The sequence below is a fragment of the Dendrobium catenatum genome, unplaced genomic scaffold, assembly GCF_001605985.2.
Source record: "Dendrobium catenatum unplaced genomic scaffold, ASM160598v2 fragScaff_scaffold_1684, whole genome shotgun sequence".
Lineage (NCBI taxonomy): Eukaryota > Viridiplantae > Streptophyta > Magnoliopsida > Asparagales > Orchidaceae > Dendrobium > Dendrobium catenatum.
Window position 1 is genome coordinate 332,270 of NW_021320146.1, and position 15,037 is coordinate 347,306.

The 15,037-nt window shown below is 34.5% G+C and overlaps 2 protein-coding genes across 11 annotated transcripts in view; both read right to left on the minus strand.

Annotated features, from left to right (window-relative positions):
* LOC110093659 (peptidyl-prolyl cis-trans isomerase FKBP16-4, chloroplastic-like) overlaps positions 1 to 7,651 on the minus strand; it is a 30,117-nt gene extending 22,466 nt beyond the window's left edge. For 2 of the 10 annotated variants that reach the window (XM_028701391.1, XM_028701393.1), the window contains exons 1-4: positions 7,460 to 7,651; positions 7,238 to 7,357; positions 2,576 to 2,631; positions 2,433 to 2,488 (exon numbers count right to left, since the gene is read on the minus strand). In XM_028701391.1, the coding sequence (XP_028557224.1) occupies positions 2,433 to 2,488; positions 2,576 to 2,631; positions 7,238 to 7,357; positions 7,460 to 7,538 (311 nt within the window). In that variant the 5' untranslated portion in view covers positions 7,539 to 7,651. The remainder of the gene's footprint in view (positions 1 to 2,432; positions 2,489 to 2,575; positions 2,632 to 7,237; positions 7,358 to 7,459) is intronic. The other 8 variants (XM_028701388.1, XM_028701392.1, XM_028701395.1 and 5 more) reach the window with 7 other exon arrangements.
* Positions 7,652 to 11,971: 4,320 nt separating this feature from the next.
* On the minus strand, positions 11,972 to 13,494 carry LOC110107826 (transcription factor BHLH148). The gene is made up of 3 exons (XM_020838225.2): positions 13,078 to 13,494; positions 12,541 to 12,882; positions 11,972 to 11,986 (listed from the first exon to the last, which is right to left on the minus strand). Exons 1-3 carry the CDS (start codon positions 13,483 to 13,485, stop codon positions 11,972 to 11,974), a joined length of 765 nt encoding a protein of 254 aa, XP_020693884.2. The 5' UTR covers positions 13,486 to 13,494.
* Positions 13,495 to 15,037: the final 1,543 nt, after the last annotated feature.

Here is a 15,037-nt window from a genome sequence, read left to right on the forward strand (position 1 = left end):
TTTTTGAAGTCTCCAACTAGTTTTTGCCTCGGGATTCATGCCTGATCAAGCTAATTTTGTGATGATGTATCAATAGTAGTCGGCCATGTAAGCATTGGACAAGTTACAAATCAATAGATGGAAAGTAACAAAAAAGCTTGGGAGTTATAAATTTCAAGAAAGTTACAAATCAAGAGCTAAACTACAAAAGAATTTGGAGTTGCAAAACTTTGAGGAAGTGAGTTACTAACCAAGGTTTAGGAAGTTAAAAAACTTAAGAGGAAGAGAGTTACAAATCAAGAGCTAGGAAAAATAAAGTACACCCTCCCTTCCTATTTATTGCCCTATCCTCTCGCTTATACGTAAGCTCCAATCTCAAGAACCTGCCCAAACAATGAGCTACACTTTTTCCTCACTACTCAAAACTAAACCTCACATAAGTCTTATGACAGTAAGTCGGGTTCGGATCCTATTTATTATATCATTTCTTCTAATTAGCACTTTTTTTCTTATTTTTCTCTTTTGGGAGGGAAGATTTGTAAATAAAGGTTTATAATTTTAATATGGACTGGCCTATTTATACTTCTACTCCTCCTTATAGGGGGCACTTTTTTGTTTGAGTTTAAAGTTCGGGTTTTGTCCTAATTTTGGAAAGGATTTTCTTGTTCTTTAAGAGGCTGAAAGAAGGAGGTATTTGTAGCAGAGTTGAGGATTTAGCTACCACTGACGGCAAGTCCCTACCTCCTTTTTCAGCTGCCAATTTTAGCGGGGAAAAAACTGGTGGTGGCAGCATCGTGGTTCATTGTAGCCTTGTAGGATACAGTTCTCTTGAGGAATCAAGCCCAAGGGTGGAAACAGTGCAGCTAACACTAGTAATCACAGGTTATTGCAATGAGGCGGATATCACTAGCTAGCAATCATTCAATATCAACCCAGTTCTCTTAAGTTTTCAAAAGAGACAACAGAAGGAATATCATTGGAGGCTGACAAGAGGAAGATATTTGGGCAAAAGATTCAAATATTAGGTTCTCTGTTATCCTTTTCTTTAATTTCAATTATTTTTTTTCTCTCGGTTTAGTTATTTTATCACTATTTTCCTTATAGGATCTAGGGTAGTTAAAGAACCACTCCAAACCAAGATTCTAGTAAGAAGCGGGTGTTCATTTTGTAGCCTGGGAGTGGGAGGCGGAAATAGAGAATATCGCAGTATCAAGAATTGTCTGCATGTTGGCAATGGTGCAGACCCATAAAAAATCAAGTATTAACCGGTTCATTTCCACTTGCATGGAACTCATACGAGTAATTTTGTATAACCTTTGGTTTTGCGAAACAGAGAACCATTTTCATGATAGTAAGGATATTTGAAATCAGACAATATCATAAAGGAGTCCTATAATTCAGTTTGTTATATTTTTTATTATCTTACCACCTATTGGTTTAGAATCAGATAACTCTTCAGATCTATTTTTATAAATATATTTTTGATAATTTTTGTATTTTTTCCTACGTTAAGAATATCAGCTTAGCATACATTCTACTCAATTCCATTAAAATAAACTCTAATCTTCTTTGACTAAGGACACTCACCTTCTTAGCAAGAGATGTGGCTTCATCATGCCTAAACCTAAAACCCGATTCCCACCAAAAAGCCTTTAAACCTAGAACTTAGACTAAAGGTTCCACCAAAAACTCTATTTCTGTAACAATTTTACAAAAAAGCAACCAAAAAATCCTATTTCATAATCATCACTATCTTTATCTTAACTATGTGGAATCGATTTTTTAAATTCAAATTCTCTGTTTGTTTGTATAGAGTGCTTAATAAGGTTTCTAAACCTAATTTCTCCAATCTAAGTTTGTATGTCTTATTCTAATATATGATCACTGTATTGCTAATAGATATTTTCTTATGCTTTCTCTGTTTAGTCTTTTCTTCAGTTTTAGAAGAGTCCTTCATTTTTAGTCTTTTTCGTCTTCTTATAATCGGTGAGCTGTCATGTACTTGGCTATTAATAGCCTATCTGTGTCTTTCTCAAGGTATGTGTGTGCATTCATTTTACAAACAAGATAAAGAACCCCATTGAAAAAGGGGATTGAGAGCTGTGATCTTCTCATTATTTTTCTGTATTCCTCTCAAAAGCTTTTCGTTCCATTGTAAAGAAATTGCATGCAAAGAACGAGTGCTTCTTGGATTAAGAATCTCGGTTTAATGGAGAAAATGACTTCAGTTTGTCCTGTGAGTAAAAAGATCTTAAGAATATCATCTGGAAAAAATAGTGCCTTAAGTAAAGAAATCCCTGTATAGAAACAGTTCAATTATAGCAAACTGAAAAATACAATTGAACGATCATCATCTCTGTAATCATCATTACTAGTCAAATACAAATTGAATGCTATAAGGAATAGAGACGGATGAAATACGTCTACCAAGTTGATTTAAGGGGATTACTAACTTCAGACCATTTGGGAGAGTAGTGAAATCGCTCTCAGGTACCTTTGCTCCCCTGAGCTGCAAGGAGATGAGAAATAAAGAGTCAAGGGAAACCATTGACATCTCAAGTTATAATATAACGAGCAGATTAAAAAATTTCCTCACTGCTCGTCTACTAGAGGAAATGGCTTCAGCTACACGACACATGTTGAGTCCTGTTGCTAAACGAAAAAGGAGAATATTAGTTAATTTTCGATCAAGCAGGAAAATATGCAGAGCAACTAAATAGAACAAAGCAATAAGATACAATTCCCGCGACTCCCCAGCCATGTCCAAGCAGCTGGCACCGCAGTCCAATCAAATGATCAAAGATAAATTGAATCATTATGGACAAGAAACAACTTCAAAACCTAAGAAATAATTATAATGACTAAATTCCTTTTATTTCTAAGTTCGCCTTTCAATTAAATGAGGTTCATCAATTTAAATGATCCTTAAAAACTAATGCTAATTACAATTCAATCTTGGGATATGCCCCACTCAATTTATAACTTTCTATACATTCTGAACTGATTAAACGAAATCAAATCAATAAAGCGTGTATATAAATCAGGAAATAGGAGAAGTATGAATCAACCGTCCAATTTTATGTCCTTTTGAGGGCTTTCAACTTAATGGGGTTGTATTTGGCATCGGGTGATCTTATGGAATCGCCACAGGTTCTTTTATCAGGATTTTTTTTTTTTTAAAATTCAAGGTGCAATAACCACAACAGAGGTTAATATTAGCTAAAACCTTAAAAAAGTTGTTCCCTGGGACAACCTATCTAAAAACAGAAATATCAAGGGCATGGACCTGAGCCCTAAATAAAAAATTCTTAGTGCAATTCCAATAGAAGGCCCAGAGCCCCATGAGATGAAAGGACAGCAATGACACTGTAGGGCTTGAACCTCTTAATATTGACTTATGAAGTTAAGAGGCAACTGATGAGATTACATGCTGTAGATGGAGGATCAATAGCACCATTAAGAACAAGCACGATAGTAGGATAGAGTCTGAGGTTAAGGAGCTCTCCAAATCCATGCATCTAATGGCCTGAACCAAAATGAATATCCATAAACATGAATTCAAAGGTAGGGTTACAGCTTGAAAATAGGACAAAATATATGAATAAGGATCTTTAAACACAGTTGGTTATGCCGTGGGATGGAAAGTATTATAATACAAACTTGAAGCTCGCCAAAGTGAGATGTGCAAAAGGTAATGGAATTGAGCAATTTCACTATTCATATACTAGACACAATTTCCAAGTATGGTTTTAAGAATGCAATGTACTTGGCGAGCAAGATGTAACTCTATTTTCGTAATTCACAAGGCCATAGTGCCATACTATGTTAAGTATTCTTTGCTTTGGTAGAGCCCATCCCATACCAAATAAGCCTAAAAGTTTTGTCCTTTTTTGAGTAACTTTCCAAGGGTCACCCTTCCTAGAGTGCTCCATTAGGAGGGCGCTTAATTGTCGAGTTCAGGAAGGAAATCACAATTATACCAAAATGCAATTTGAATATTATGGCTTAATTCTTTACTTATATAGTATAATATCATTACCATTCTTTACTAATGTGAATTTTGTTCATTCATGCCCTCTTTTCTTTTGAAATTATGTCACATCCTAAAAGCATGTCAAGAGTCCTCCTTATATGGGCCTAAGCCCCAAAAAGCCCTCCCTGCCCTCTCAGATTCATAATTTCACAAAATTGCTAGTTTTCTTTTGATTCATCTCCTAACAACACATTATATTAGAGAAGTTTAGGATTTGACACCAATTATAACGCCTCACGCCATACTATGCAATACATTAATTATTTATTTTAGCCCAATCTATCTCATATTAGGCTAAACCTTATGGTTTCATCTTTTTTCGTGTATCTTATCAAGGATCACCCATCTCAAAAGTGTTTCATTACAAAAATAATTAACTGGGGAGTTCCCAATGTTATGGCTTAACTCTTTACTTAGATAGCCCAATATCTTTTCCTTTCCTTCTGACGTGGGATTTGATTTATTTTTACCACAATCTTGTCCTATAAGTTTCCATTCTAGAAGCCTGTAAGGAGTTTCTCTATTTTTGGACCTAAGAACTGGCAATCACCCCAACCCTCTCATCAAACCGTCATCTTAGAATTATGAATGTCACCGTTCTTACCATCGATATAGACATGTGGTTAGCAAAGCAAGAATGAAATGACCAAAACGTATTGTCAATTTTTCTTGCAAGATCTGACTAGAAGAGCTACCAACTTTGAATGTGTTCTTCTAGCGGTCAACAAAAGATATTAGAAAAATGTGTATTGAGAGATTGGCCAGGTTTTCATCCCTTTTTTGAATTTGGGGTTGGCTGAAAAAGGCTGGAATTGGAAAATAAAGTTTTTTTTTTTTTTTTTTTTTCAGGGGGGAAGGAAGTGCGTTGGGGGGGGGCATTATAAAATTTCTAGTAATTATTAGGATGCATCATCAAGAGATCACTAGTCAAGCCAGATTTATGATAGAATTGTACCACCCACCAGCACAATGAAGTATAGGCAAATTAGGAGCTTTTTAATGCATACTTAAAACTGGAAGCTTAAACCAAAAATAGAAAAAAAATATTAAGAAGCTTGTTTCATAAGGAAGCATGCACTTTAATACACTTTTAAGAGCAATGGTAATGTCCATTTGAAACTCCTGCATTTATAATCATACAGAGAATACACTGAAAGTAACCACGTTAAAAATAAGATGTGTCAAGGTTTTCTTCAATCAATGATCATAGAAATAAAATCTCTGAACCATTCCAACTCATTGAAATTCATCTTAGTAATTGACCATAAATCAATATAGGGCCACTAATGAGCATTTCTAAATTTATTATGTGGACTAAGTAACAGCAATCGTTTAGACAACACTGTAATTTAACATTTTAACCAGATCTCATATTTTTTCAGATAAAAGCGGCTCAAGTTTAAAATATGTAAAAGTAAAATTGCAAGAAACATCAACTTTTGGTTTTTTCTTTAAGGTACGATGTTTTAATAAGTACATTAATGGTACCGTGTTGATAGGTTTTATGGATAACCTATTATATGAAAATAATTAGATAAGCTAAAACCACATAGGACAAAACATAGAGCCTATTAAAGCCCAAACCAAATCTAAAAGATTGGATATAAATATCCTTACTATAGTTATACATCAGTAGTATGCCGCATGAAGCATGCCCATTTGAAGTTCGCCCAACACTACAATTGCCAGAGAAGCCTTAAGCAATCTATTACGGTTAGGAATACTTGATTTGTTTTTTTAATTGTACCAAATTCTTTTAATAATTTGTGAAAACGAATGGATCATGGAATCATTCAATTCTATAGTCTCATTAAAGACTGGATAGCATACGAAACCTCTTCAATACTTCATGGCCTAACTATGATGCAACTTGTTCCATTCAAGATAGAGTAATCCTACTAGTCCAACTTCAAAAAGCCAGATGAACCTTTTATATAAATTAGCAGATGGTTTAAAATCCATAAGATCACTAGTTCGTTGATATGGATTTTAAAACAAGCAAAACAACCCATGATTAAAGCAACAATAATTTGCATATTCATAATCACTTATGCTGACTGTCCAAGCTATTAGGGAAGAGAGTGCTCTCAGCCCAAGGGCAAATATGATAAATCACAAAGTAACTGTAAAACAAAGATAAAAATAATAAAAAAGAACACCTAAATATACGTGGTTTAACTTAGATAAACCTATGTCCATAACTGCATTGAAATCAAATAATACACTATGCTTCAAAAAAATATATGAAGAATTACGCTTCATATAAAATTAGATACATGGACAACTTTACCTAGTTGAAAGAAAATACAGCCACCTATTATAAAGATGAGATAAAAAAAAAAGAGATCTAAATTTCTTCTTGTTGAAGAAGATGAAGTCTACTTGTTAGCACCCGAAAGACTTCTTCCTTCCTATCCAGATGACATCCCTCTCTTCTATCTTCGTCTTTCTCTACTCTCTTTCTTGCTTCTTGTTGTGAGATGCACTAAAAATGCGGATTAAATGAATTTATATAGTGAAGAACTCACCTTCTAACTTAATGAACAACCACCATTAAAGACTCCCGTAGCCTTCATCGTAATCTTTTGCAATAGCCTCAATTTAGAACTTTTAGTAACCCTCATTTAGCACTTTGTGGTAGCCTTTATTTAAGATTTTATAATTGCCTCCAATTAGGACTTTAGGTAGCCACCAATCTCAAAAAAACAAAAAAAAAAACAAATCTTATCCAAAATAGTTGATAAACTGAGACTTTGCAATGTAAAAACTTAATGAACATGCTCCCACTTGGAGACTGGATTTTCAATGTAAAAACTTAATGAACATGTTTCAAATCTCTGTTTAGGTGGCACCTTCATGTCATTGGTCATGAAGGCTAACTGAGGCTTTGCAATGCCATAGTCCAATAGTGGCAAATTTGCCAAATTTTTTCTTCTTATGTTGCTCTTTTATTCTTAATTTTTATTTATCATGCAGTGCCTATTTATCTTTTAGAAGCTCCCGCTTAAAAGAAATTTTAACATACTCTTCTATAATCATTAGCAATAGATTCAAAGCAATTCCCAAATTTTTAATACTTAATGTCATATACTTAATACCATTTTTTTCTTTCATGAATTGCCACAATATTTGTTGAACCTAACACATTAGCATGTGACATCACAGTCTCCAGCGCAAGAGAAAAAGCCCTTTCAAATCGAAATGACAGTAAATCCAAATGCTAACCTGCGACAAACATGAGACCAACCAATGCTCTCCTTCCCCCGGACTCGGAGAAATAAGTATCTGCGGAGCAGAAGCAAAACAAAACAGAAGATGGTTTCCCATATGAACGACGGGGCTTCGCTGCAGGCGACAAAAACCATAAGGTGAGAGACACATGGATACTCAACGTGGTGGGGTGGGGGTATGCATAAATGAGAGTTAGATAGGCAAAAGCAGATGTACAGAATAACTGTCGTCGTTTAGAAATGGATAGAGAGCTGAGTCGCTGCTGATGCCCTAGCGGAAGGAGGGAGAGCTCCATTGCCGTGGATAGAGAGCTGAGGAGTTATTTCCACTTCGTTTAGAGGAAAGAGGCTGTCTTTGCTTGGCTTGTGATGTAGTTATCTCCAGTTCGCGGCTCAGCTTGTTTGCTCTACCTCGCTAAAAAAGTGAGATGATTAAATAGGCTAATTATATGTAAACTAATTAATAGGTTATTACGATTTGGTTGTTTGAAAAAGAAATGCGCTGATATAAAAAAATACTTCTTCTTCTTTTTTTAATTTGAAGTAAAGTTGTTGTAATGTAAAGTGAATAGCGATGGTCAGAGGCTGCGGCGGTGATCGGAGGAGGGAGGCGGTGGTAGTCGGCAGTGGTGGTTGGAGGTGGCGTCCAACGACAAAGGCGGTGGGGGTGACTAGCAGCAATGACCGACAATGGTGGCCAACAAGTGGTGACAATGCCCTTGAATTTGTCGTGTATTTAAAAATCATCAAATACACTGCATTTGATTTACTTTATCTTGAATTAATTTTTTATCTAATCAAACATCAAAATTATCAAAACTCTTGCAATTGCCCCCCTAAAAAAAAATAAAACTATTAGTATGATAAGCGTTATTTGTAATTTGCCCCATGCCGATCTTTTTTTTTTCAAGCAATTTAGCCTTTCAAAAATCGGAAAGCTTTTTGGCATCCCACTATTTTCATTCGATTATATTGAACTTTTCTAAGACTAACAAACTAGTCTGAGAAAAGCCATTATATATATATATATATATATATTTTAAGTTTGCCACTTGCCTCTCCCTTGAGAACTAAGGCTGGTTCCGCCCCTGATCCCAGGAGACAATAAACAACTAACTTTGCAGCAAAGTTGTTTCCCAATTTTTTCTCAAAATATTTTGCTACAATTTTTTGATAGATTTTTTGTCGAAAAAGATAGATATAATTAAAGTGATATAAATTTCAATCAGACGGGACCAAAATAACTTCTGAAATGTGGCATATTTGACTTTTTTTTTTTTCAAAAATGAATATCAATAAAAATAAATAAATTTGAGGGTAAGAAAAAGAACATTAAAATTTAAATTATTTTTTTCATCAATGAATAAAATGGATAATATAAAAAATAGGTTAATAATATAAGATGGAATCCTAATAAAAATATATATAATTTTAATTCTCATAATTTACAATTAATTATGAACATATTGAAAATTATGAACCATAGCAAGTCAATTTTTATTTTGAAGTGAAAAGGGAGAGACATCATTTTTGTTCTTATATTTTTGGATAGAGGTCTAAGTAACTTATGGGTATTTTAGCACCAAATAAACTTTCCAATCAGTATATTTTCCTAATCTTTACTATTATGGGCTATATAAAGTCTAATTCCTCTTTAGTTATTTTTTAAGTTTAAGATTTGTTTGAGACAACATTGTTATTGTTTTCTAAAACAATTTTTTATTACAAAAAATTTTAATTTTAATTTTTTGTATTAAAAAATTGATTTAAAAAGCAGTAAGAAAGTCATTCCAAAAGTAAACTAAATCTTTGAAATTTTTTATATGTTGAAGATTTTAGTTCGAAATCAATCTTGAAAATACACTCACAAAATTAGCTCGTTCCAAAAGCTCGCCTAGTGAAAAATTTTATCATGATTTATCAAAGAAAAAAATCCATTTAGAAATTCATCTCATCGGTTTTTTTTATAAGTTTTTTTTCCTATTAAAATGATAAATATGTATTTTATGTAATTTTATATCTATAGTTTATTTCTATCATTATAGTTTTCTATTAGATTCAAATTGTTTTCTTAGATCCATATTTCTTATATTAGATCTATATTTTGTTTGTTTGCTCTATTTTTATAAAACAAAGGGATGCGGTATTCATAAGAGATATCAGAGTTTTTATCTGAAAATTTTTGAAGAGGTTTTGCCTAATTGAAATAAATCACTAGTATTTGTGGTCAATCTCACATGATGCCCTTCCTCGAGGGAAAATGTTGGCTCAATATACATCATATAAAGCACAATACATGATCAAATTGGCATATTGATGGCAGCCAGGCGGAGGTCCGACAGCTAGGCGGTAGTCCGACAATGGTCAAGCGGAAGTCCAACGGAGATCAACGGACGAGCAGTGGTCCTACGATTGTTGACGGAAGTTCGTCGGCAATGGTGCTTGGGTAGAACCCTATGATCTTTGAATCCTCATAGCTCTCTCAAATCTCCAGCTAAAGCTCTCTTTTCATGTGGAAAAGTGGGGGCATATTTATAGATTTTTTAGAATGGTGTTCCCCGTAAATATGGAGAAGATAAGGGGCAAAATCAGAGTGTTCCATTGAATGACCTATATTGATCCCTTTGATCATAGAGCGTTCATCAAGCACTTAAGTGCCATAATGATGTCGAAATAAGCGATATTGGGCTTGTGGATTCGACTAGTTGAGCTGCTCGATTCGACTACCAGCATGTTATACTTAGATATTATTTGGTTATTCAATTTATGCTTTAAACATCCAAAATGTTCATCGGTCCCTTGATTTGGACCCATTTGGGCTCGAATTTGATTGATTTTGCTGTCGTTGGGTTCGTCTCGCTAAGTCGCTCACTTTGACTATAAGTTTGCTGAAATTGGGGTTCATATGATCATGAATTTAATTTCAAAAGTTTCCAACTTTGATATGCCTTGAGATTCGTTTTTAATCAAGACAATTTTTGGTGATGTATCAATAATATAATGCATATAAGAGATAAAGAAGAAGAGAATAAAGAGATAGAGAAAGATGTATTAACCAAGATATAAGGAGAGACATAAATGTAAAATAGAGCAAAAATTATTTTAAAATTGAAATGTACTTATTTGGATTTAGTTTTTATTATAGAAATTTGCATAATTTTCTTCCTAACAATAAATATTGTCTATTTATAAGCACATATGATTAAGGACATGTCAATGAGAATCAAGAGAGCACCAAAAATCCCAATATATTTTACAATGCAAAGATGGCCGGTGGTGGTACAAATATTCATATAATTTGTACTTCCTTGACTCTTAGAATATTGATGTGCTTGGCTTAGTTTAGGATTATATTGATGTCACCAAGTGAAGGTTGACGACTTAAAAAAAATAGTGTTAGGTTTTAATTATGAGAGGGAATTCAGGTGCCAAGTATATGTTTAAGGCTTTCTTTGAGACGATTTTTTATTGATTTTTAAAATAGAGTTTTCGTACAAAGATTAAAATTTTTGTACTAAAACTCTGTTTTAAGATGCACTAAAAAAGTCATCTCAAACGAAGTCTAAGAGAAAGAGATTAGCTCCCAAGCGTAAAGTCAAGAGGAGTGATGATGAAAGAAAGTGAAGTGAAAATGGGTGAATGTGGATGGTAGCCATTTAGGAGAAGACTATATTAAAATGCGAAGATATCTCTCTTATTTTATAATAGGACTATACAAAAATTTAGAGAGTACAACAATATGAAGGAAACCAAAAAGATAAATATGAAATTAATAATACAATAATCAAAGAATAATAGCGGCCATAAATTAAGTAATATGTTATGAACCCAAAAAAAAAAAGTAATAGGTTATGAACCCAAATAGAAAATCATGAAAAATAAGAAAAAAATATTTCATGAAAAGGGAAGGAATGTAATTTGAAGCTTGCTTAAAGGTTCATGCTTGTAGTACTTTTTTTTTTCTTTGTGAGGGCAAGTAGTTCATAAAAAGCTCCATTGCGTCTACATGCTCGCTTAATGCTCTATTCTCTCAGCGGAATGTATTTATAGACTCCTAGGACTTATTAAGATATAAAATAATAACCCATAACTTTTAACTACCTAATGCCAACTAAATGCCCATTATATCATTTATTACGAACATTATCAACCCCTTCACAACGATCTTACTCTCATGTTCGATCATATCAGTACTCAAGTGAAGATAGTGCTTTTAGTCACACACGTGAGCTCAAAAGGGGCATGGATGGGCAAATCTAGATGGTATACAATATATGGGATTAAACGATGGGATCTAGCAAACTGCGATGACAATATTTGAGTTGATGAAGGAGAGACGTGAGATATGGCGGAGGTAATGTCGATTTTGGGTGGAGTTGCTAGCAAAAGATTTAGGATGGTGGGGACATTAGAGACGAGGATTGGATTTGATAGATCTGAGTGTAGGACAAGTCATTGTGGCTTGGAAGTTGAAAAATTGAGGTGGAGAGATCCTGATTAGAAACAACAACATTTGTGTGGAGAATTGGAATGGTTGGACGTAGATGGGGTTTTGGATATATGGGATATAGGTATAATGTGTGAGGTTGTAGAACAAGGCCCATCTATCTAGTATTGTGAGTGGTGGTCCTATCAGACAAAATCAATGAGTTTTAACTCGAGTCAGTGACAATGAAAATAGTAATGGTGAAGGCACTCGATATATAGCTGGAGAATGTCAACGAAAGCGTCATTGTGTTGAACCCTAAAAAAATTATAAGACAAGAATAATAAAAATATTGCAATAAAAGATAACTAGGAATTTTGTGACTAGCCTAATACTCTAGGTAGCAAGGGGGGAAAAATATTTGGGTAATTGGAGGATGCCAACAACAAATGCTCCATTGCTTCTACATGCTTGTTTGATTCCCTAATCTCCCAAAAATAAATTTGTATTTATAGACTCCCAGAACTCATTAAGACACATAATAACAACTCATAACTCTTAACTACCTAATACCCACTAAATACCCATAACATTATTCATTCCTAACATAGTACATTTTATAATTTTAAGAAATAAAATCTCAACAAGGAATTAACAGGTAAATCTTATAATAAATCTCATAGCAAACAACCTCATAAGTTTAAAGAAAATTAGAACTAATTATTAACCACATTACTTAGGAATATATCTTCAAGAGAAAATTCTAATCAAGGAGGCAGATTATATATACGTATGTCAATGGCACGTCTTTATAAAATTTCTTCAAAAAAAAAAAAAAATTTTTTTCTATGTTTCCATTAATTTTAACATACCTTATTAGTCTCTATCATCATGACACCGCCCGTCATCCCCCCGCCGGCGGCGGCTGCAAACCTGATAGCTCTGGCTTTGACATCCATACGCTCGAGGCAACGAAGAGCACCAATAACCGAATCAATCGCCGACGCGGAATTCTCCGCTCGAACTGTAATAACCCTATCTCCTTCCACCTCAATCCTCTGTTCAGTTCTCTCACTACTTGTTCCCTCGGCCATTTCCTCCGCCGGTGCCGCCATTCTCATCAGCTCCTCATTTCTCTTCTGCAGCCCTTCCTTCACTCCCTTTAGTTCTCTCACCAACGCCGCTGCCGTCTGCACTATCGAATTCTTATCCGCCTGCACACACGCATTTGATATATATTTTAAATGAAAAAAATTAGATTTTTCTTATGATTTGCGTTTAAATGAGCGTACATAAAAGAATTTGATTTGAAATAACTGCTATACAAAATTAACTAATTTTCTGTATTTTCTGCTCCTCTTAAAACAGAATAAGAGAATAATCAGAATTGTAAAGGGCAATGCACATACCTTTGTACTAGGAGAGAGAATAGCATATAAATCAGCGTAGCTTTGGCTAAGCCTCTCCCGTCTCTGCCTCTCGCGCATCATATGCCGAAACCCGCGGCTCCCTTCGCCTCCGCTGCTACTCCCGCCCCCGCCCCCGCCTTTACTCTCCTGTTTCCCTCTTCGAATCCTCCTAAGCAACTCAATAATCCTTCTATGAATATTTCCGCCGCCTCCGCCACCGCTGCCTTGAGCTTGCGGCGGAGCCGCAATTGGTCCTGTGTATTTAGAGAAGGCGCTGCGCCTCGCCATCGACGAGGCAGGACGAGAGAGGTGTTGGGTGACGGCGTCGAGGAGATCGACAGTGGGGTCCACGGATAAACCCCAGAAATCTTGGAGCTCATCTTGGTCGGGGAAGAAGAAAGGATCCATTTTGTTTGGGAATTTGGGTGCTTTCGCGCTCACAGAGGGAAAGAGGGCTTTTATATGAGGAATGGAGCTGTCTTTTTAAGCACGTGGTCAACGTGATGTTATTGCACAGAAGGCTCGTTGGATTCATGCGTCAAAATAATTGCCTTCGCCACGGGGCCACGGGGAATCCAAATTTATAAAACGTGATCGAATTGCTTAATTGAAATATTGTAATTAATAAATAAAAAACACGTGCGGAAATTTGATCGAAGTTTCAGTGATCATGTTCTTTGTTTTTTCTAATCATTTTAGCTTTTACGTCAAGCAGATTGACTGCTTGGTGTACAGAGAGAAAGGTACTTGAGAGGGATTACAGGCCTTCCATTTGCATTCAGATTTGTGCTCTAAGGACTTGGACTTGATCAAATGATCAAGGCAGCGATGCATCAATAGATCGGGTTAAAGGATAAGTCAAAAAACATGTTAAGATTAACGAATAAATCTATTTTATTGATGAAAGTTTTGAGAAAAGAACAAATTTTGATTTGTGAAGTTGGCTCATTTTGGAGTCCTGCTGGCTTATTATTGTTAATGTAAATAGAATCTACGAGGGATTGAGTTGGTTCAATCGATGCTAAATGTCAAATTAAAAAATTAATATAGTTTATAAATTTGATATGAATTTTGAAATAATTTTTATATATTAAAGTAAATAAATATGTAGTCTAAGAGTATTAATAATAGATTTTGAGATCATATAAATTTAATCATGATTAAATTTATAGTTGTGTATTTAGATATGATGAATTAAACGATATCAATAACATATGAATCTAAGATCGAATCTTGGAAATATAATTGCGGACAATACTAACAAGACATCTATTGAATCATCATTTATTGTCCGCTTTCTTGACATCGTTGAGGCTTAGCGCTTGCCAACTATTCATGTCTTAAATTAACGCATCTAGAATTGCAACTCACTTAAACTTGCAAGTTCTTTTGATCGTTGGCTTATTTGATTTCTCTTAGGTTATTTGTAGTTGAAGATTGACGTTACTATCAGGATTGGTTGGTTAAGCCAACCGATTAAGCAATCAGCCCGATTTTAATTTTTGTATGTTTTGTCCTATTGATGGTTATTATGATCATCAATATGATCGGTTCTTATCATATCCTAGTTATGAAGAGGCTCAATTCTTATAAATAGAACTTCCTCTATCTATTGTAACTTAGTATTTATTGATTTGAAATAAAATTCATGTTAAGTAAATTGCTAATTAATTTATGAATCAAATATTAACTGTAATTAAGTTCTACTAATTTGCACATTAGATTAGTTAAAACCTATTTTTAAAGCTAATTAAATTTCTTTTGCATAGCCTATATTGTGTTGCTTGTTTCTTTGTTTTCTCTTGTGTTCTTTATTAATAGAAGGTTAGGTCTTTAGGTTTGAGGCGTGTGATCAAAAAGAAAAGGAGAACCAAGTGACAAAGGAGGGTGAACCAAGTGCAGGAGGTTAAGCTAAAGCAGCTCTTAGGCGTGAGCAAGAGAGGGCTTGTTGTGCGATTCA